The sequence below is a fragment of the Apium graveolens genome, chromosome 10 (assembly GCF_009905375.1).
Source record: "Apium graveolens cultivar Ventura chromosome 10, ASM990537v1, whole genome shotgun sequence".
Lineage (NCBI taxonomy): Eukaryota > Viridiplantae > Streptophyta > Magnoliopsida > Apiales > Apiaceae > Apium > Apium graveolens.
In genome coordinates, this window is record NC_133656.1 from 196,206,521 (window position 1) to 196,230,929 (window position 24,409).

The 24,409-nt window shown below is 32.1% G+C and overlaps 2 protein-coding genes across 4 annotated transcripts; one reads left to right on the forward strand and one right to left on the reverse strand.

Annotated features, from left to right (window-relative positions):
- The first annotated feature begins 4,268 nt into the window (after positions 1-4,268).
- LOC141689141 (NDR1/HIN1-like protein 1) lies at positions 4,269-4,923 on the forward strand. Its single transcript, XM_074493325.1, has one exon. It carries the CDS (start codon positions 4,282-4,284, stop codon positions 4,921-4,923), a length of 642 nt encoding a protein of 213 aa, XP_074349426.1. The 5' UTR covers positions 4,269-4,281.
- Positions 4,924-7,088: 2,165 nt separating this feature from the next.
- LOC141689590 (serine/threonine-protein kinase Nek5) lies at positions 7,089-16,181 on the reverse strand. Of its 3 annotated transcripts, XR_012562444.1 has the most exons (16): positions 15,503-16,181; positions 15,330-15,396; positions 14,996-15,061; positions 14,843-14,889; positions 14,722-14,767; positions 14,428-14,508; positions 14,296-14,338; positions 14,147-14,196; positions 12,731-12,812; positions 12,315-12,364; positions 11,029-11,102; positions 9,891-9,942; positions 9,187-9,798; positions 7,562-9,106; positions 7,341-7,399; positions 7,089-7,257 (listed from the first exon to the last, which is right to left on the reverse strand). XR_012562444.1 is itself a non-coding variant. In XM_074493936.1 (15 exons), exons 1-14 carry the CDS (start codon positions 15,586-15,588, stop codon positions 7,577-7,579), a joined length of 2,886 nt encoding a protein of 961 aa, XP_074350037.1. In that variant the 5' UTR covers positions 15,589-16,181; the 3' UTR covers positions 7,283-7,399; positions 7,562-7,576. The 3 variants fall into 3 exon arrangements, 2 of the variants coding, with proteins under 2 accessions (XP_074350037.1, XP_074350036.1); XM_074493936.1 differs by lacking the exon at positions 7,089-7,257 and having other exon boundaries at positions 7,283-7,399; XM_074493935.1 differs by lacking the exon at positions 7,089-7,257 and having other exon boundaries at positions 7,283-9,106.
- Between the last annotated feature and the right edge of the window lie 8,228 nt (positions 16,182-24,409).

Genomic DNA, 24,409 nt, shown 5'->3' on the forward strand with positions numbered 1-24,409 from the left:
TAATTGCAGTGAAAAATAAAACTCGAGAACGAAATAAACAAATAGAAGGAGATTCACGGAATAATTCTTGTCAAGATGTCCAATCGATTCTTTCTGATATCTCCAGTTCCTTCCATAAGCATTTCTATGGTCTCCTACATGTGCCTGGCACTCTCACAGACCATTATTTGGTGACTCATATCATCCATCGAATTCACCAAAATAAGTTGCAGGCCTTCATCCAGAGCTATCAGTTCTTTGTCACGAGCACTCCACTCTGCTTCAGGACATGACATTCTCATATTAGGCAACTCCGGATGATCCTTCATCGGCACATGTCTTCCTTCTCTCAATACCCTCATATACTCTGGATTTGACGCCCGATATATAATATAGCATTTTCTTTTTCCATATATTATATCTCGAATTATCGAATTGAGGAACCTTGATACTACTAACTTTCTGAGAACTCATCTTTTCAGATGTGAGAAAAATTCGCAATATACCGTCTCAAAATATGATAACCCAGCCAGTCAATAATACCAAACTAGTCAAGTCAAAACCAACAAATCCAAATCAGATCTACACACCAGAAGCACTACCAGACTCCGTACAACCAAAGTCAATAACAAAATTTGCTAATCTAACAGATCAGATCTGTATATCGATCAACAAGCTCGGATACCATTTGTTAGGTCCAAAGATACATACAGAGGGGGTGAATGTATGTTCTTCAATTTCTAAAATTAATTGCAGCGAAAAATAAAACTCGAGAACGAAATAAACAAATAGAAGGAGATTCACGGAATAATTCTTGTTATTAAGAAATTAAACCGTAAAGGGTTGCTTACAACTCCGAATATAAATGAGTCGAAGCAACAATATTAGAGAGAACCAAAAATAATAATTATCAATCTACGGTTCTAACTATCACTCTAAGAATTTAAACCTCTTATCAAATGATATTAAATACAATCAAAGAAGTTTTAAATAATGAGTGTTACGAGTTTGTAAGGCTTTAAATGGTGTGTAACAAATTGGACATGACCTCCCCTTATCAAATGAAGCTTTCAAAGTGAGTTGAGATAAATTTGCAAGAGTTTCACACTTTATAAAAATGGAGGAGATACAGATCTGATTTGCTGCTATTGATTATATAGGATTGATAGGCTGGAGAGAGAAGAGGGACACTTGGCTGATTTTAGTCCATACATTTCGAATTTACAGCTTTGTAAATTGTATCCTGCGACCAGAGAAAATTAACTTGTGACTCACGATTTTTTAAGTTGCGACTTGTTTTTAGAATGTAACTGACGACTTAGAATTCCAACCTGCGACTGTATACTCCAAAATTCACCAACCTGCGCTTTGTTTCTTTTGTTCCATTTTATTTTTGAATTTGATCAACATGCGACATGTATACCGGAGAATTAATTGGCGACTAGGACCATTCCGACCTAACCTGCGACATATATAAGAAAATGGGAGGCTGTTTTTTTACTGTTTTTGAATAAACAAGAGAGGTGCAACAACCTTTCTTTTATTTCTTTATTCGAATTAAAGCAGACAGGCTTCCAGCTTTTGGTTTCGAACACCAGGCTCTAGGAGAGGAGTTTGGGCGCACGTTCCGCAAATCAACAAGGGGCGAATTTGAGCCACACACGTGAGGTGGAATTGTGCAATACAGAAATCGACTAACTCTGCCAAATCTCATTTCTTGTACATGTTGATTCTTTTGTTCAATTGAGTGGGGGACCCGCGGCAAAACTCATACCACGGACTTCCTTCATTTCCCTTGCACAAGTTTTAGTCTGGTTCGAATATTCAGTCAACAATTTTATTTATTTTGTTTCGGCACCCAATTCACATGTACACCTGATTCTGTCAATTTATTTTAGACAATACCTGTCCGGGCTGGCTGGCAATTAGCAAGAATAAAATAAACATTTGACATTAAAATAAATAAATAAATAAATAAATATATGAGATTTTATTTATTTAATTAATATTTAAAATATCAAATATTAATTTATTTTTCCAAACTTAAATATTGATATTAAATTAAATAAATAAATGATTTGAGTTTCATTTATTCATTTAAATAAAAATTAATTTTTAATTCATTTATTTTAAAATCAATTGTGATATAAAATTAAATAAATAAATGAATTAATATCCATTTATTCATTTAATAAGAAATCAGTCCTTAATTAAAAATAAATCCAGTAAGTCCTCGGGCTGTAATCCTTTGTATCTGCAGGCCTTCTAATCTCCGGGATTTTGTACCTCAAAATATTTTCAGACTCCTCGAGTACAAAAACCACTTAATAGTATTTCTAAAAATAATACTTCGTTTCCTTTCACGAATCACTGACGTCTAGTGCACGGGTCTGGTTCACAGACGACTAGTTTCACTCTCAGGCTTTCGTATTATACCCGTACAAATCATTGTTAAGCCTTCTACCAAAAATAACCAACTTCACTAGAAATCCTTGAGGTCTTCACACTGATTCTGATAACTATTTCGAATGACTCCAACCTTATTCATCCGATACCTGAACATATTAATGAACTTCATACGGATCATTGTTGACGTCTTCTTCACTGCAGCTAACAAAACCTTTTGTGCATATACCCAATTAAACAATCTGTACTGATATTGGTGGAACATAGATTATTTCGAAGTCTTTGTCCTATGTTGAGTTATCAAAACCAGTATTGTTCAGTTATATATATAGCTTTAATCTTGCTCAACACAAGGTTGATAAATTTCTTTTTTCAAGAACTTATGAAGTTAAAAAGTGTTAAATTCTAGCACTTCCAAGTTTTCACATTGGTGGGTTGTAGGGTTAGACACTAGACATTGATTTTGATTGTGATTTTGATCGTGTATGCAATGATGTTCATTTCGACATTTAAAATAGGCTGTAATTTTTCTTGGTTTGTTATACCCCTAACAAGATGTAATGTGCCAATTTAAATAAAATGGTAGTGAGAACTAGTGTTTGTGCACTCTTAACTGCATAATGACAAGAATGACATATAAATAATTTATACGTTGGTTGCAGGAACTTCCTAACAAAAGTGTTTAAAAATTGTTTTCAAAATATTTCCGATATTGAAGAAAGAGGAAAATGTTAGCTTTCTCATTTTTTAGGTGTATATCCTAATACAAAATTTATTATTTTATTATATTATATATCTACAAATAATAATAACATATTTTATCTAATATTTCATACGTCTCTCCCATTTGTTTACATTTGAGTTGGGTACGGAGGTTAAGAAAAATGATAAAATAGTGGTGAAAATTTAAAAAAGTGAGTAAAGTAGTTTGACCGATTAATATTATATATATATAAAGTTAGTATACTTGAGAGAAGTAGTGGATATAGTTAATTTTTAAATTATAAAAGTTTTACTATTTTTGAAAAATTTTAAAATATAAACAATCGGAATGAACATCCCAAAAAAGAAAGTATTAACAAATGGGAGTAAGAGGGAGTAACTCGCTTATATATGCATTTAGTTTCAATTTCATGTTAACACAGAAATGTATGTACAGAGAGATGACGAAAATTTTATTGAATATAAAGTAATAGTGTTTTGGACATTTCTGTAGCTACTATTTGTACTTGTGTTCAAATACAAAACTAAGCACATATATACAATGATCAACGTCTCATTTTTCAGAAAGCAAAAAACTGAAACATTTTATGCAACCGTGTGAAACGTGATTTGTTCAACTAGTTAATTTATATATATGATATATAAAATTTGATATCATGACTAGCAAAATATATGATTAAAGATATTAAAAAAAGTAAAATTTAATCAAAGGTTTTTCTTTTGGTTATATATTAGTTTTACTAGGTACTACTATGATATATTGTAAAATTTGGCATAATATAACTTATAAACATCGATGTCATTGACTTAATTAACAATGTAATTAATAAACATACGAATGCCAGTGATACTCCTGGCTAAGTAGCAGACAGGAGCTGTTGTGTCGGTGATTCGCAAGTCGCACATGTACGTAGAAAAAGATGTTAACATGATTATGGTCAAATCTCGCAAAGATGCGTATTAAAAAAATCAAACGGGAATTATTTATAAATAAAAAAATAAATCTAGTTTTTTACGAAAATTTAACTACTTCCCGCACACTTATTTAAAATCTGAAGTATACAATAAATTATTCATCAAGAAAATTGGTATCCTCATAATCACATAAAATTCATCTTTATAAGCCAATACAGCAAACAGCTTATCACGCTCAGTCTCACTCCACCAACCACCATGACAGAAAGAGTGGACGAAGAGCACTGCTGCCACCACAGCAACCGCAAAAAATACTACCGCCGCCTCTTCGCCGCCTTCCTAACCCTACTAATCCTCATCCTCTTCGTTCTTCTCATTGCATGGATCATTCTACGTCCCAAAAACCCACATTTCACTCTCCAAGACGCCACACTCTATGCATTCAACATCACCACATCATCAAACCTCCTCACAACCAACTTTCAAATCACTCTCTCCTCTTCAAACCCTAATGGCAAATCCGGAATATTCTTCGAAAACCTCGAAATTTTGGGGGTTTACAAGAACCAACAAATCACACTAGCCACTCAATTACCTAATACTTACACTGGTCACAAAGATGCATCTGTGTGGTCACCTTTCTTGTACGGTACTTCTGTCCCGGTCGCGCCGTACCTTGCCACGTCACTTGCTCAAGATCAGATGGCGGGAACGGTGCTTATAAACCTAAAAGTGTTTGGAAAAGTAAAATGGAAAGTTGGGAGTATTGCTACAAAGTGGTATCATTTGAAAGCTAATTGTCCCGCTTATATACCGTTCGGAGAGAAGAGTAATGGATATTTAAGCGTTGGAAATGTTGTTAAATATCAGTTGCTGCAGAAGTGTAATGTGGATGTTTAATGGAGGATTAGCATGGCAAGATTTATTACTTGTGTTGGTAGTACTTAATTAATTGAACTCGTTTTGTTTCTCTTTAATTTGTTTTCTTCATGTTCTTCTTGGGTTGATCGTTCTTGTTTAATTGTGCTACTTTTTGTATTTTAGCATTTTTGAGGGGATTATTATCTAACTAATTTCTTGTGAGGGTGCCCATTAAGATGCAATTACTTGAAGTGACTCACTGAGTCACTTGCCAAATACTTTGCTCTTTGCATTTAATTTATTAACTTATTTTAGAAAGTAGCTTATAAAAATGTAAAAATATTAGATGAGATAAGAACCTAAAATGGTACATAAACTGATTACTTAACATCTACTTATTACTTATAATATTCTCAAAATTAAGATTTTGGCTGTGAAGTGATTACTTAATAAAAAGTTTTAAATTTGGAAATTTTAACCAATTTATTATCCTTATTTATATGATCTTATAATTGTAGAAATACAAATACATCATTATTTCTGAAAATCAAACATTTCAACTAATTCTGAGAGGATATTACAATAACTCACCGTTATGATTCATGCTTTAATCCGAGCATTATTTGGTTGCAGATTTTTTGTATCATCAGTTTAAGTTCTTTTTCGTTTTGGTGTATTTCGATATTTTCACGAAGAGCTGTCATATTTGCAATGAATAACTATTACATAGTAGAAATTTGTAGAAATTTATAGTAAAAAATAAACGTACGTCGGAGCTTTAGTAAAGAAGTAAAAATGAAGTTAGTCCTCATTGAAAATAAATATTTAATTTGAAAGACTTTACTGTACTTAAAGGGGCTCTATAAATCATGGCATACATTTAGGATCGTGTTCTATAAGAATCATTCTGAGGTTTCTGTTCCTCAAAATTCTAAAGTATATACACGTGATTGTATATTATTAAAGTATAAATTCCAAATGAGAAAATAGTTGGGCAAAAAATGTCATGTATTTGCAAATTTCTGAAATTAAACTAATCTCTTGATGTATCAATTTATGATTATCAGAAATTTTGAAAAATTAAATAATGAGTTAATTGCATTTTGAAACCCCTACCTTTCATTCAATAACAAAACTATATATTTACTTTCAAAAATACAGTTTGCAACCCCTAACTTTAGACATCAAATACAATATGCATCCCTTTAGCCATTTTTGTTAAAAATATTTATATTATGGAGGGTAAAATTGTTCAATAAAATATTTAAATAATAATTTTAAATTTTTTTAAAATTAATCTAAAATTTAGAATTTTAAATTATAAAAATAATATTAATGTCAATTATTTTATTACTCAGTGTAATTTTTTAAAATTTTAAAATATAGATATATTTAGAAACTTTATGATTATATATATAAACATATATTTTGCTTAATAAATATATTTTAAGTATTTAGCAATATGATTAATTTAGAATATTACTAATAGAAAATAGCTATAATTTTTTTCATGTAAAAAATGTATTAAAATAAATATTTTAATTAATTTTAAAAAATATTAATATTAATATCTCAATTTCAATTTTATAACCGCAAGGGATGCATGTTGTAGTTGATATTGAAAGTTAAGGGTTACAAACTGTGGATGCATGTTGTAGTTGATATTGAAAGTTAAGGGTTATAAACTGTATTTTGCAAAGTAGGTATACTGTTTTGATTTTAAATGAAAGGTGGGGTTGTAAAGTGCAATTAATTCTTAAATAATTTATCGGTAATTTATTAGATTGGTTCTACAACGCCAATAGCTGATCAATGGAATTGAACTGAAAATGCCTAATAAGTAAATCAAAATTTCAAACTTTGAAATTAGTTAAACAATTTAAATATCTGACTGACAAGATTACGAAGTCGTTTTTATGGGCTGAAGGCCTCTTTTTTTGTCTTCTTTACATTTTGTCCAAAATACTATTATATTTCAAAATTTTGGCTCAATGGCACATTTTGGAATAAGGGTAAATTTTCTGTACATCTTGCTCTTTTCAGAATTTATAGTGTGTGCGTTTGGTTTAAATGTTTAAAAATAAAAGAGAAATGCTCAAAAACTATGAAGTGCCCAAAAAGTAAAACAGAACTTTTCTAGTTCCCGCCTGAGATTTTGTTTTCAACCACAGTGGATATATCAAATAATCTTAATCATACTTTCCAGACATAAAATTGCATGAGCAATATGTGTTTTCAATTTACATTGATAACGACAAAGAATGTAATAACTTGATTAAATTAAAAAAAACGATAACCCAGTTTTAATGTGATTAAAATAAGTGCTCATATCATGATGCCTTAAAGGGAGCAGCCACTGATCTCTTTTATATCCTGTGAGGAAGGCCGCATGGGGAAATTAGAGAATTAAAGTTTGCTTTCGATTAAGATCAGAATGTACTAGGAATTATCCATACATTTATTTGCAACACAATTTCTTTTCATCGTTTTTTTCGCATTTGTATGGTCCGTGCACCTGAAGTGTTACAGACCAAATATTAACCAGTTCGAAATTTAAAAATTGAAGGGCCCTTTACAGTTGCGTAATTTCAAGTGTAGCTTATACTATGAGAACAAAGATAATGGAAATATTAGGGCACCATCAATCAACTCAAAAAAAAACATATATCATGCTTACCAGATTGATGGCGATTCATGAGTTCCCTCCCAAATCTTGAAGCATCATCCCTTTCAAACTTCTTGCTAGCCAGATAGCTGTTTCCCTCGGATCAGCCTTAACTTTTCCAAAGGGTTTCAGAACAATAGCGAGCTCTTCCAACCTGTTTTGTTGAAGCAAGTCAGCCGATAACTCCAGTAACCCTTCAAGTGCCTCTGCTCTCTGGGTTGAAGAATTGACATCTAATATCTCCTTTCCTGTTGTCTCCGCCCGAGCGGCACTTGTGGGGATGTTGGTTTTTTCTGGCTCTGAAGAATCTAATATTTGTACATTTGAGGTGGTAATCCTCGAATCTGCTTCCTTAAGAGTGTAATCATCAGAAAGGTCCGACTTGGGTGTCATAATCTCAGAGCTATTACATGATTTTGCAAGCGGAGTGAGGGGGTTTCTTGTTTCTGCCTCATCCCTTGCTATATTTATATGGTTCCCAGACTCTACATTTCTCTCAAAAGTTTCCACCACAGCTTGATCACTCCCTACGCGGTAACTACTATGTCGTATAACATGAATAACATCGTCAAAAGCTGGTGGAAACTGTGAAGTTGTGTGCTTCTCAATTGTTGGATTCCTCAAAATAATTCCCTTCTCAGCATTATGACCATTGGGGCTAGTTATAACAGAGGGGTTAGTAATAGAGGTAGCATCTGCTGCTGACGATACGAGTTCTTTAACTGTGAACTTATCATCACCATCTACTGTACAAGGTTGTTGTGATTGGATCACTTGATCAGTTGAACTACTAGCCTTACCTGTCAAGGCACCATCCCTCTTTGCATGTATTCCTGCCGATCTTGGAAACCGGACCTGCGAAGCAGAACTTGTGCCCAAATTTTCATTATGAGGAACATAACTCGAACTTTTAAAATCGAAGTGCAACTCATCGGTGCTTTCTGAACACGCCAAAGATCTATCACCAAATCCATTTGTTTCCCTAGACTTAACCCCAGGCATCTCAGAATGTAAGGATGAATCACCAAATCCATTTGTTTCTCTAGTCTTAACTCCGGGCATCTCAGAATGCAAGGATGAAGCTGCCGAGACACTTGGTTGAAATGACTCGGAAGTTTCAGCCTGGGACACTTGCTCAAAATTGGGAAGAATTAGCTCTGTTGAATTGTTGACAGGATTTGTCGCATCATCACAGGTATCAAAACCTTGAACCGACGCTGAAGACGAGATAGAATTGCTACTCTCTGTCTTCATTCCTATGGACGGTTCCGGCACAGATTTTTGGGAATTGCAGATAATCTCCCTTGATGCACGTGAAATGTGCGCACTAGACACATTATCAGGAGTCGCGTTTTCATGATTCTGAGTTGTCTCGCTTGGTCCGTGCTTCACATTGTTATTCGCTAAAACTGGAGTGCCAACACCTAGTTGTCTCATCCGACCTATAAATGATGATTGCCGTGCAAGACTAGGAGGGGTTTTTAATCTTGGAGGACCAGACGGAGTAGTTCCCTCAAATTTAGGTTTAGTCTTTGGAGTTGAATCAGAAGCTGGCAACTGTTAATATAGTTTATTAATTTCAAGAAAATGCTACAGCACATGGATAAAGCAGTTCATAAAATGTTGAGAGGCAGTACCTGATGCTTTAAAGGATTTACCCCCTGCATCTGCTTCATTGAATCGGAGCTGGTTTTAGCTGGTGCTGATTGCGGTGCAGTTGCAATAACCTTTGAACTAGGAGTAACAGCTGCTAGTTTCGCAACTCTAGGTAAATCATCCATCTTAGTTTTCTGGCTACGATTTCTCATAGGTGAACTATTTTCTCGGACTTTTCCTTCTTTCAAAGCCGTCATAATATTTTTTATGGTTTTTGGTTGCTTTGCTTCAATATTTGATCTATGTTCATCTTTGACGGGTTTCTTCACTTGCTGAACATCCAATTTCACAGCGCACATGTCACTTGTATGTTCATCATTTTCTGTAGGCGGCTGAGAGCGAACTTCCTCATCCACAGAAGCCAAATCTACGTCACTGGTTCTTTTGTCACAACTGCAAACTGTGGGTCGCATAATTTTCTCACTTGACACTAAACTATCCCTATCACTGCAAGAACTATTACTACTTTGGCTTTCAGCCATATTCTTTCGAACATCGCGAGCAGGAGTCAGAGCTTTTCTTGGAGAAATGAGAGATTGACGGTACTGTTCAACATACGGCTGCAGGTATGGGTGCTTCAGGATTTCTGATGCCTGGTCAGATTTGATATAAAACATTTAAAATGAATTGCCAAAGGAAATTATTTTTTAATTGGTGAAATATTTGTTGTTTGGTGAATCCTTACATTAGGTCGATGTTCAGGATTTTTTCTCAGCATGCTTTTAATAAGAGTTTTCCTGCAAGTAGGATCAATTCAGGTTAAAGATGTTCTGATAGTATGTGGGAAAGGAAAGAATTGAAGTTGGCAATGACAAGCTGCATAGAAAGAAAAATTTTGGAATCAAATTAATCTCTAAGAGATTCCACTTCCAGCACACACAAAAATATGAAAAAAACTTCATACTATAAAGTTAATCCACCAGCTACCAGAAAGCGCCGCAAAACTAGTCAATACAAGTTAAACTCTTTATTACAAAGTAGATGATTTAACCCTCTGCTTTTACAATGCCAAGAAATCATTCATTTTGAATTGATTGCTGTGTAACAAGAGAGCATATAAGAAGCTGTAAGTGAGATTCTTTAATCTTTTTCACAAGATTGAGCGACAGTTCAGAAAATGTAATCTGAATGTCTAACATATCCTATCTTGATTAATCAACTCAAATTCTCAGATCTAAGACCCTACAAATGTTGTTTCTGGAAGAACGAGAGCAAGTTCTGATTATTATTAACACAAAACTGTATAATTGATGGCTTGGTCCAGATAGACAAATAACTAGTATATGACATAAATACATATGCATTTCCTGTCCAGAACATTTCTGTGGTCTTCAACAAAATCAACCAACAGGGCCAAACATACGAGACTAAAATTTCTAAGAGAAGATAAAAAAATAACAGATTTGAAGAATGCTCTTTATACGTAGTGAGATCACGACATGCAGATAAAAAGATAAGTATGAGTATAAATCGTGAAACTGAACATTTGGAAGCTATGAATCTATGTAATAGACTTTCTAAACTAGGGTGGTACCAATATGATTAAAACATGAAAATAGTTGTACCTTTAAAACTTTATAACTTTTATTGCTGAACTGCTATAGTATAAGCCCAATTAATACATACATACACAGCTTCACCACCATCACTCACCTAGGCCCAGATGCAAGCACCTCCAGGACCAGTAGGGTAAGTAATTGTGATAGCTTGGCAATCAGTAAGGCGAGGATTCAAAAATAAAAATTCCAAGGAAACATCCTCATGTACTTGGATTGTAACAGTATAAACTTGTACAGTGCCCATGCAAGCATAATTAGACTTACAAAGATGGGGAGTAACATGGAGGCAGAGGACCAATGGAGGATCGGTTTATCTTACTTATGAGTCCTGCCATGTCCTGAAACCAGTGTACAGACACAATGTCAAAATCTGCTTGAGATCACATGGAAAAACAAATGTGAATAACTAAATATAAACCAGACACCAGAGAAGCAATTCTCTTAACGGACATGACCCTATTAGTCAAACAAAGATCAGTGTACATATTGGTATCACACTGGAAATAAAATAACAGTGGTAGAATCTGCAACAGCTGTATTCACAAATTAAGCTAGTATGTTGTACAACTATCCACCAAAACACAAAATGTTTTCATACTGTCAAAGTTAATGTTTATAAAGGATTGTCCAAAATTAATAGAATCAGTCACTGTGTACCGAAAGGCTAGGGGTGCCTACTCTTAGCTTAGGCAAAAACAAAATCAAAAAGGATTAAAAAGGACAATAGATTTTGAGCTAGACCACTAATATAAAAGTAACTAGAGTAAATAGTGATCTGCTATCTGGTAGTGATGCATACACCTATCCAATGTGTTGCACGCATACATGAAGTGGTGCACATGGGTCTGATTGGTCGGGTTCAGGGTATTTTAAGTGACCCAACCCTGTATAAAAATTTTCGAACCATTATACAAAAAACTGATATATAACCCAACCCTACTAGTTATAAATTGTACACTGTGACCCATGTATGCCTTATCCCTTCCCCTCCCTTAAAATATCACACATCTATATAGTAGGAAGATATACTGTGACAAATATAATGATCCGCAATTTGTTCCTATGCTTTACTTCAGAGGTCAGCTTCCAAGAACTGGAAAAATTAAAAGACTTCGACTAACAGTTAGTCTTTTCTAAATATACTACATAAGCATAGAGCTGTATATACATGACAACCAGTATTTATATATTCACAGCTAGAGCATACAGAAAGATTGTAGCTTTTTGTATGACACTTTCAGTTCTCAATAATATTCATCCAACAAATACCACTTCAAAATGCAAAATGCTTCCTTCAAATTGTTCAATTATAGAAATTACAAAGAAAAAAAAATGTTATATCCTAATTCCTATCAAGACTTGGACATTACTTTGTTCAAAACTAACAAGTAGGTTATCATTCAAATTTTAATAAAGTTCACGGTACTTGATAAGAAAGTAATACAAGGATACTTTAAATTGTCGATCTGGATACACATGAGACTAAAACAGGTTCTTATAAATACTTGCAAAACACTGAATCAGAGAGAGAGCAGCTTGGAAAATCTTACGAATGCTTTAAAAGCAGGGCGATGAGCAGCCATCTCATACATACAGCAACCTGTTAAACAGAGAAAAACAATCAATCATGACAGAAATGATAAGACAGACAAAGAAGAAGAAAAAGACCAAGGTAATGAACTCAAGAAGTTCTAAGAATGCAGAAAAAGTTTTAAGCAGGTCAAATGATGAAAATAAGAGTGAAGTATCAATATCCCCATATTACCCCAGGAACAAAACCAAATAATCCCCGCATAATAATGGCATTATGGAAAAGACATTAAATGTCAAAAGATAAGCAATAAAAATCCAAACCAATTTCCAGGATAATAGTTGAAATTATGGCCTAACGTTTACAGCAGTACTTTCCTATGATTTCAAACTTCCATTTACAACCATTATATACATATATTGAACTATTACATACCTAGAGACCAGATATCAGATTTAAAACCATAAGGAATGTCTGCAAGAAGTTCTGGACACATGTAATTTGGAGTTCCAACAACCTGATATCACCCAAAGCACAGAATATTAGATCGCTGATAAAAATGCAGTAGGTACTCCCACCATTTGAACATTCTGCATATAAACTTTTACTAAAGAGGATTGAGTCCTTTGGAATCCACACACACAATTCTAATAGATTAATCAAGAAAATAATTTGATTCAGCTATATTGAGCAAATTTATAGCATCTTTGAAGAGAAAATTTAATAAGTGTAAAGAGAAATACGCCTAATAGCTATGTTACTCGGACTTGAGTACAGAGTTAGGACATGACAAATATCCAAGTGAGGACTCCAAATTACACACGGGTCCCGTCCTATTTTTAAACACGGGTACAGGGACATGACATAAGTAATAAATAAACAAGTTAAATAGATGAAATTTCACTGGAAAACTTACCAATTTAATTCGAATTATATGAGATTTTGTAAGCAAATTAGGTGTATTCTTCTTTTTTTCTCATTTCCCCTTCTTTAATTTTCTTATTTTTTTTCATTTTGCATCCCAAGTTCTATTCATAAGCGATCTCTAAATTGGTTAAAGTGTTCACAGTTCAGGCAGAGGATCCGACACAGAGCAAGTGACTACGTTTCGTGTCATGAGTCAAAGTAACAAAGGCTACAAGACAAGCCTAAAAGGTAAGCCTTGTATTTATATATTTTTTTAAGGGGAACATTAGCAGAATCTACTGGTGCAGGTGTCCTCAAATTATCCATAATAATCAGATATCTACCTATTCAAAATTTTAAATCGGCATCCTGAATTTAATGACTACGTGAATTACAACACAGTTTTGGAATTGGTGGTATAGAGTTATGCATCATACCCTATAGCAAAGGAAAAAAGAAATATAAATAAAATATATGACGTATAGGTATAGCATCAGCGACTTAAGACACCCCGCCCCAAATCCCCAACCACGCGCTTTCCAACTAAATACGACTTCTATATTGATATCATAGGTACTAAAATACAGTTTATTAGTTAGCTATTATATGTTGGTGAGTGAAATTTGATATAAATAGGTGCCAAGGCACTAAAGGCAAGAGTCTCAAAGGCTAGATGCCCACTTAGGCCATATAAGATATTAAAAACATATCTAGAAGGCTATAAAATGATAATGTACTATTCTATAGCTTACTGCGTATTCCTGCATGATAGTTAGACAATGCCTTGCCACGATGGTTGTATACAAATTATATACTGCATGGTTGATACACTATGAAATAAACAAACAAAACTCTTGCTTTTACTAGAACCTAATATAAAATCATTCCCCGATTAATTATTCTTGTTAATTTATTAATTTGATAAGAAGTGGTTAATGCACATACCGAAGAAGTCAAGTCATCTGCTTTCAAAGTCTTGGCAAGTCCAAAATCCCCTGGACACATACCAGATTAATATCAAAACAGATAAGTCGGAACAGAATTATAGAAACATTTATTCAATGTAGTAAAAACAAAAATAGTGGCAAACTCACCAAGGCGAACATCTTTGTCTTTGGTGAGAAATATATTGGAGCACTGGATATAAGGTCCTAAAGAAGTCAGTTCATATCATCTTTGTAGCACAAGAGCTAAACACGGACATTTGAAAGATATTCTGAACATACCTTTAGGTCACGGTGAAGTACATAATTCGAATGCAGATATTCGACTGCCAACAGTATCTGAGTGAACCACTTGCAAATTACCTGTTTATTGTCAATAATTATTAGCAAGTGAAACAATTAGGATATAGGTGGAACAGTCGGAATACAATAAAGAAGTAATTAGTAAGTACATTAATCATAGGAATGTTTTTCTATGATGAAATTTTACGATTGCAGTTTAATCATTAGAGCTTCGCATACTAACAAACATGTCATTCATGATTAGCTTGAAGCTTTAATGGACTGAAAGCTTACCTCTTCTGGAAAGAATTGCCCATTCATTTTTTTCATCAACTCAGCACTGTTCAAAAGTTTTACACATCAGAACCTTAAGCAGAGATTACAAAACGAATTATTGTTCCAAACATTAACTTACATGTCTCCGCCTTCACAATAACCAGTTACAATGCAGACATAGCATCCCTACATTATGTTGTGCATTTACCAACTCAGGAGCAGAATGAAAAACATTTTAAAAAAATCCGATGAACACTAATTCATATTTTGCAGAAAAACACTAGCCTCGCACCTTTTCCACCCATGCCTCCTTAAACTCCACAATGTATGGATGTTGAATCCGTGCAATTAAAGCCATCTGCAACACCAAAAAAAAATCACCTAGGTGCAATATAAACAAAGATAAGCAAAGATATGGTCATATGTCTGTAAAACTTCTACAAGCAGGCAAATCCATATTTGGGCCAGAGAAGCATTCCTACCTGTAACATCATTCATAGATATTTTGCAAATTCAAGTAAACGAACAACTCATACTTATTGAGCAACTAGCACCTCTGCAACATTACGTTTGAACAAACTAAATCTAAGCTACAAACTATCCACAAAACCATAAAACTGAAGTACCTCCTGATGAGCAGATCTCCTGCACCGTTCAGTCTGTCGAGCAAGACGAATCTTCTTAAGCACATACCTAATCATCACAAAAATAACAATTCCAACAAATTCAATACTTGCTTTGTAAAATAATGTACTAAACCAAAAAAATTCAAAAAAACAAATGAAAATCGAAACTTTACTTCTTCTTTTCCACCCTATGATTAACAAGAATAGCAGCCCCGAATGCCCCTCTTCCAATCTGCTCCATAATCTCATATTGATCCATTTCAAACTAAATGCACAACTACCACAAATTCAACCTCTAAGAATCAATCAAATCAACACTCCCCTAATCACCAAACCACACAAAATCACCTCCAACCCATCACCAGATCAACCCAAAATCATCCTCAAACATCTACACACAAACAGACATACAAACACAAAAGATACCACCTTTTGTAAAAATTCAACAAGCCCACTTCAAGAAACACACAAAGATTCCACCTTTTGTAAAAATTCAACAACCCCACCTCAAGAAACACATAAAGATTACACCTTTATGCAACCCAACATTGATCAGACAGTAAAGTAAAAATCTTGATTTTATTCAAAATCTTTTCTTAGTACAATTTTGAGTTGTGGGCTGTTTCTCTCTCTCTCTAAATCAACATTAATTTTCTCACTCTAGGAAACTAGATTAAAGACAGTAATGGTGTGATGGGATCAAGGTTCAGAGAGGTAGAGTAAAAATAAAAGAATAAAGAATTGATGGTGGGTTTAGTTGTTTAACTACAAAAAGCTGGTTTTTTAACATGAAATTTTATTATAAAAAAATTTCACATCTTCTCTACCAGTCTCTTGCCTGCAAATTTGTTGGAAATATAGAGATTTTATATGTACTTTATATGTATCAGTTAGTAGTTAATGTCTAAGTACAGTCTGTAGATAGTCAATTAGTCAAACATGAAATATTATAGTCCTATCCTATGTACAAATATTAAGAAAAAAAACATGCATAAATATTTTATTTTATTTTTCAAATTTACTAATATTGACATGAAATGGGCTAATTTATTATTTTACATAGTTTATTAAAATTTTTGAGATAGAAATATAAGGAAATTGAATTTATCAAAAATTATCCATAATTTATAAGTAAAATATTATTAAAAAACTGATTCATAAAAAGTATAAATACGGTGATTGCTAATAATTTGTTTGAAAAAATAATACAAACATATAAATAGTCTAAGAATCAATTTTTGTTTGAAAAAATAACACAAACATATAAATAGCCTAAGAATGAATTGGGATAAAAAATATTGTTAATTCTAAATTATAGTTCGTAATACTCGAACAGTATTTGAATTTGTATTTGGCAATTTCATCTCATTCAATAAAATTATAAAATTAAAAGCTAAGTTTTATTTTTAGTTTTTCTCTGATTCTCGTTAAATGAGGGTAAAATATCATCATTTAAATGACCATTATTTAAGGGTGAATTATTTTTTTTTATATAAATGCAAATGTATATGTATACACACTTAGACGGGTAGCAAATGGGAGTAATGGTGATGCATAATTGGAGGCTTATGGTTTATTTTACATAGCAAATGGGTGTGTTTGGTTCCATGCCGACAACTGCAGCTGGGGTAATTGGGTCTACTGCCAGCCAGTCTAATATCGGATATGAGCCGGCAGCATTTGCAATTCATTTTTCAGAATATTTCTTGAAAATGCTTGGAATATTTTCTTCACTACTCCTATGATTATTTCATACATGTACTTTGGTACGATGGTACTCATGTTGACAACTAACTTTATTCAAAGAAATAGTAATCAATATATTTGATTCAATTTTATTTTTTAGAGAATGTAATTCACATAGTTTATGATAATAATCAAATACGATTTTACGAATTAATATAAAAGTTTAATTTCCTTTTTCCTATTTAAGTGTCAACATTGCCGTATAAGTGCAAAAACGTGTCACGGGTAATAGTTTATATATGACACCATCGTCAGTTTTTAGTGAACTGTATCAATAACGTGTCGTGTTATTCACGTTGTTAAATTTTTACTCAATAACCCACAAATATATATACATTCTCGTATTAATATGTGTACAGTTAGTTATATATAACAAGTAATAGTTTATCTATGACATAAAAAGTTTATAGCATTTATCTAATTCGAAGGAAAGATTGAATGTATACAAATATTTGTAAATTCTCCGATCATATTTTTATTAATAACATATACGTGAATTATAAAAGTTGGAGACTGTATAGTTCTAGCGCATTAATCAAAATTAATTACCCGTGCACCTTGTTTTCATGGTTTGTTGATGTTCTTTGGCATTTCATTTTTTTACGAATCTTATTAGCAATTGGGGTAGATTTTAATTTACAAGTCATTTTATTAATTTTGTGTGATGTGATTTTAAATTCAAAATCCGATCCAATTATATTTGAACTGATTTTTTTAACTAAAACTAAACCGACAGTTGAGGTTACGATTTTTGATTTTAAAGATTAAAAATACCTAATTTCGGTTTTTGTTTTAGCCTAACCTAACAGATCTGGCCCGTCATGACCCCTGCCGAAGACAAAAGTGCTGGGGAGAGTCGGAGAGACCACAAAGAGAATCAAATGAACTACACTTCTGCCCTAATTCAACAGCATATTCGATTCTGGATTTATGCAAATTATGTGTATCTTAATATGTAATAATGTGCATGGGCATTAAAAATATAACCATTAGGTGTCTAACAATACGTAATTACGTGCATGGATATAAAAATACAAATTCCTGCTGTATCCAGCTGAAATTGTTCAGTTACATATTAAGAATTAAATAATTGTATATAAATTCATAAGGGGAAACATACAGCCAAAGAAAAGTGGTCACCACAGCAGTGGTTAACTTGTTACATGAAGTAGTGATGAGGATTTGGTGGGATATCAAGTGAACGTGTTCTAATAAAATGTCACATGCCCTTTTTTTTCTTATATATATACCAGATCGATTCTACTTATTATAAGGACAGGTACAAAATTGGACATGGAAAAGTATTATAAATTAATGTTTTATCAATTATATAATATTATAAAAAAATTATTGATAAATATATAATACATGGAATTTAGTAAATATTTTATAATTAATTTGATATATTTAACATTTTTCAAAATACATATACATATCTACCCATCTTTAACTTACTAGTAAAGGGCTTAGAATGCTTTATAATCTAGAAACCGCTATTAAAATAATATTATCCATCTCATTTTTATAATCAACTCTACCTGAAATATGATGAAGCCAACAATTCTCGTTTTTAGCATATGTAATATGCGATATTATATAATTCTTTCTCAAAATCATAATTCATGTCTCAGTTTAATTTTTAAAGGTTAAAATAATTAATTTTGATTAATAAATTAAATATATTATATAATTCTTCCTCCGTCCCTTGATACTTTTCCCGTTTGCTTTTATCACGTTTGTCAAGGTACACTTTTGATACTTAATCGTATTAATATAAAATATAAAAATTTCAGCATATTAAAATAAATATGATTCTATATTTACTCTTATAAATTATGCGTAAACTAATAATTTGTCTCATGTTATTAACAGTTCCTACATATGAAATGAGAAAGTAATAAAGTAAGGAGGAAAAAAAATATAGTAACAAAGTTTAATCAATCTATTATGAATCATTTAAAATCATAAATGAATATTTTAAAATTGTTAATCAAAATTAAATTAATTTGACTTTAAAATGTTAAATAAAAAAATTATATGAGATAAAAGGAGTATCATATTTTTTCCAAGTAAAATCTAATCGAGAAGTAAAAATTTGAATAAATGAGTCATTTGCAACTATCTCAAAAATAAAACAAATTATTAGGTAAAACTAACATCAGAATTAGCTAGTCCCTTGCGATCCTATATTTGTTATCATACTTATAATTTGAAACTCAATATTAAAAAGTTGAACAAAAAAAACATATATACTTATATGTAATTGTGCATAGATGTGTATTTAGTTATAAATTTGAAATAAAAATATATTTATACATGTCACATGATCAAATAATCATAAATGACATATATATTAGTAAATTTTGAATAGAATTTAGAAGAGGGATACAAAAATTGATTAAATTTGGTATTATTTAATTTTAAAATATAAGAATTGAAATTTTATTTTAACAATAAAAACCTTTTTATATATCTTAAATTACTCCAATGACTCCAACATGAAAGGCTACTTGTTTTATCATGCCCACTACTACAATTCGATTTTTGGGGGAAAAGCTCTTCTTTTTTCTAGTTGAAAGCTAAGGCTGGCCTAGTCTAACACATTGCATTGGGCCATATGGATATCTTTGGGCCTGAAGGCCGAGGAGAACTTTTGAAAATGGAAAAATTCGATGTGACGAAGCCGGGTGGTAAAATTAGTAAAAGAAAAAAAATGTTGGATGATAAAATTCGAAATAAGCATCTGGTAGTTATAAAATAGATCGATTCTTAAAGAATTACATATAAATTAGTAAAACGATTGACCTGTTCAATAAATTACAAATCGTAATTTCTACCAATTAATTTCAATTTTCAAAATCTCTAGTCATATTTGATATGGACACTTTTCAGAATACATTTGCAAGTTATTTATAGATTATAGATTCCTTTAATTACTACAAAAAACTTTTAAAAGTAAATTTATAAGTAAATTTTAACTTGTTAATAATTATCATACAATACAATCATACCCCATTACATCAAATAAAAAATTAAATCTATCTATACTATTTTTTACTATTACATAAAAGACGAAATATTGAAAGTTTTGATACAGTGCATATTTTTTGGTACACGGTGAATTTACTGAATTACCCTTATTTTACTTCAAAATTTTATTAGTCTTAGTAGTCGAATTATAATAGAATAAAGAAAAAAAATCGTTATCAACTATAACACGTTGCCTTTGTTATTTCTCTCAATTTAAAAAATTTCTTTAAATATTACACCCTTAGTAATCGAATTATAATAGGAAAAAAATAAAAATCGTTACCAACTATAACACATTACCCTTTTTATTTCTCTAAATTAAAACTTCTCTAAATATCACAAACAAATTAATTTAATAAAATATAATAATAATATTATAATCACTAATAACTAATAAATTACCTCTTTCAACTACTCAATTGTTTATTTTATTTAAAGACTTTGTTAAGCTCCTTGACTTTAACAATCAATAAATTCTTAACTACTTTACAAGAATAACTTAACATCATTATCCCTATTCTTCTTCGACAACAATAACAATCTCATCTAATAATGCAAAACCCTATCTTCTTAAAACAATGTAAAAGTCAAAAGCACATGCATCTCTAGCTAACCAGTAGCTATCGTAGATATATTTTTTACGGGTCCACATTAAAAAATATTTGTTTTATATAATTTTTAGTATTAATGTAAAGACAAATATATTTAAAGTAAATATTATCTTAAAATTTAATTACATAAACAAAATAGGAAAAAAATTATTTGATTTTTGAAGTTGAATTATTTATCTATCTATATTATTAAATTAAATACGAAACTTTACGATCCATCCTTCAATTACATAATTTCCAATTTTTTTTAAAAAATTAATATTTTACTTAATTGTCTTTCCTTAATTAATATCTAACCAATTACCTTCATAAATAAAATACGTTGCCTTCTTTATTTTCAACAATTAAAACAACTCGTTCTCTGCAAATATTTTAGAATTTTTTTTTAATCTCTACCTTTTTAAATAAAACATGTTGTCTTTTATATTTTCTTCAAATAAAACAATTTTTTTCTAAAAATATTATGCACAATTCTTTTTAACATATGTTGATTATTTATCTATCTTCTATATTGTCTATACTATTATATTAAAGACGAAACAACTAAAGTTTGGTTGGTAGTCGATCAGGTAATCGTAATTATAATAATATTTAAAATAATTCACTCGGCTGAGCTAAAAAAATTATACTATTGATTAAATTTTAAAAAAATATATTACAAAAAAAACTACATGTAATTAGTTGGATTTGAAGAATCGGGCTAAAATAAAATAAAAAATATTTGTTAGTCCCTAACAATGCAACAAGAATTACAGAAGGGGGGTTGAATGGAATTATTGAAACTTTTTCCTGGTTTAAAAGTGTTCTAACTTAAATTATATATCTGTGTGAATTGATTTGCAAAGTGCGGAATAATAACTTGAAATTAATCAAGACACAAGTAATTAAAAACACAAGTCTTTAAAAACTTTCTGGTGGATTTGAATGTATCCACCAGAGATATATATATTATATCAAGAGAACTCTGTGTAGCAAGATTTGCTCACAACTGCTTACAAATATGAACAACTAAGTTTGCAGAGAAATGCTAAGAATACAACTTACAAATGGTTCTCTGAGAAATTCTTACTTAGTGTTCTTGTTGTTCTATTTGCTACTTCTTGGTTTATATATCACCAAGATTGCAAAGTAATAAGACAATATAATAAAACAAAACCTATCAAGTCTAATATTATGTTGCTTCATTACTCTATTCCAGTATCTTTGAATATCTTCATAATAGCATGTAAATGGCAATGCTTCTTTGTTCTTTTAAAACCCAGTTGAATAGGCTTCCACATTCCATTTGCATACACTCGACGCATGTGACTGTGTTGTCATTGTCAACAGATGTTTGAATTCTTTATCCGTCGGGTTCATGATCATCCGTCGGGTTGCCTAGTTGATCATCCGTCGAGTGGCATTGTTGTTTATCCGTCGGGTAACAATCTGGCACTTGACTTCATTTCATTTATGCAGAATTACAAGACATCATCTATGTACAATTAATCAACATATTATGCATATCTAGTTAAAGTCAACATGACTTGAGTACTACTACATAATCTAAACAATGTGTATGCAGGAAATATGCTACAGACTTATTGTTACACAAGCTACTCACTCGATGGATAATAAATCATCATCCGTCGGGACTATATTGAGTCATCCGTTGGGATAACAATCCTTATCCGTCGAGTGCTACATTTTTCACTTAGTAAAATCTACTAAGGTATTTTGTTAATGAAATCATCAAGTTCACAATATATTCACAACAATCTCCCCCAATTTATGTCTACTGAAATTGTAACCATAAATTAAGAGAAACTTGATGATAATAAAACACCCTAAAAATACAATTTTAAAATAAAGTAGATAATACTGTAAAGTGCTTCAAATAACAAAATGTACAAAGTTCTTCAATCTTCTTTAGAACCAGTCTTCTTGCAGTTAGATTGAATCCAAAGTTCTTCTTGAAGGATGAATAAACCTTTATCAGCACATCTTGGCTTTCTTGAAGGATCCTGTCAAGTGGCAATTGAATCTCTTTTCCTCCCTTGTACTTGAAAACCAACCTTTCAGGTAGATTCCTGTAGGCATCAATTCCTCTCACTTCTTCTAGTTCATCTAGATAGAGATTTAGATCATAGAATTCCTTGATGTCACATAAGTACATGTAATCTCCCTTGTTGACTTTGGATTGAGCTTTAGTTAGAGATTTGGATTTGAGAGGTGACAACTTCACTTTCTTGACTGCTCTTGACTTTGTTCTTTTTGGCTTGCTAAGGATTGGCAAATTGAAGTCAGGAATTGGTAGACTCTCCCAGTCTATTGGTTCATCCTTAGGCATAATAGGTTCACCATGAATGTTCCTGTAAGGATCCACCACCTTGATGTCTTCAAATACCACAGAGGGTTTTGATGCTTGAGTTGTAGTTGGAGTGGATTCCTTGGAAAACTGATCCTCCAATTCCTTATCAACAAAGTCCAATTTCCTTTTGGTTCTTTTAGCCAATTCCTTGTATCTTTGAGTTTTCTTCTGTTGTGGTTCAACTTGCTTCTTTGGATCTCAAGATTCAGTGATTTCAGATGGCTGAGTAGGAATTTGTTGTATTGGTTTCACAGCATGTAGCTTGGCCAAGATAGCAGCTTGCTCTTTCTTTTGTTTAGCCTTTTTAGCATCTAGAGCAGCTTGTTTCTTTTCTTGCTTCAATCTTGTCTTTTCTTCTCTCTTTACTTGAGCAAATTGAGGATGTCCTTCCACTACACAAATTTCTTTCCCAATCCTGAAAACTTTAGCAATTCTCCTTTTTAAGGCTGAATCAGTTGGATCCTTGTAGAAGGCAATTGATTTTTATAGAAGCTTCTTCTCATCAGGCTTAGGTGTCTCATACACTGTATCCAAAGGGTTCTTTAATGATGATTTTGGATAGTTCACCCTTGGCTTCAGAATTATTTCAGCCTTTGGAGATTTGATGCAGGATGGTTGTCTCTTTTGCAGATAGTTCATGCTCATTTCATTCACAGAGATTTGCCTGACTTGAGAGTGATGAATGGCTGACTTTTCTGGCTTCTTTGCTAGCCCAAACTTCTTCTGAATATCCTCATCAATCTTCTCCCAGTTGATTACCTTCAACTGCTCCTTTTCAGCTGCTCTTATATTGGCTGCTACTTCATTTATCAGATCAATACTGTCTGTAACTGGTGGCTTGATGAAAGCAATTGCAGGCACAATTACTTTACTGATTTAAATGTTAAGCTGTTTATCCCCCTCACTTGATCCTTTCTCCCCCTTTTTGTTATCATCAAGTTGAGTAGAGGAGCAGGTTTGAGCAACCACCAGTTTCTGAAGCAAGTCTGTCTGTTGAGCTTGATGCAGATGAATTGATGTAAGAGATGCTTCCATAGCTGTCATCTTTGTATCCAAGGAATCTATCTTCGTGGCAAGATCAGAATTTTTCCTGAGATGTCTCTTAATATCAAGCATTGTAGCTTCTGGAAGCTTAGAGTCCATTCTGTCAGAAATAGCCTTTTTCATCTCATCAATATTCCCTTTGATGGTGTTGACATCTCTAGCATGTTGGAAGCCTTGAATCTGTTGTAGTTGCGGAGAAGCAAGATGTGCTTGAAGGAGCTTCTTGGTGTTGGCATTTGTAGTGGTTTGAAGATCAGAATTTGTTTGATTTATGAGTTGGATCAGGGTTGTCTTGAAGT

What these genes read in the sequence shown, in the direction of transcription:
- LOC141689141 (XM_074493325.1), top strand. Translation starts at nt 4,282, where the DNA reads ATGACAGAAAGAGTGGACGAAGAGCACTGCTGCCACCACAGCAACCGC.
- LOC141689590 (XM_074493936.1), bottom strand. Translation starts at nt 15,588, where the DNA reads ATGGATCAATATGAGATTATGGAGCAGATTGGAAGAGGGGCATTCGGG. An exon ending in AGACAAAGATGTTCGCCTTG is followed by an intron (nt 14,197 to 14,295) that starts GTGAGTTTGCCA and finishes GTATGTGTCCAG; the next exon opens with GGGATTTTGGACTTGCCAAG. An exon ending in CAGATGACTTGACTTCTTCG is followed by an intron (nt 12,813 to 14,146) that starts GTATGTGCATTA and finishes GGGTGATATCAG; the next exon opens with GTTGTTGGAACTCCAAATTA.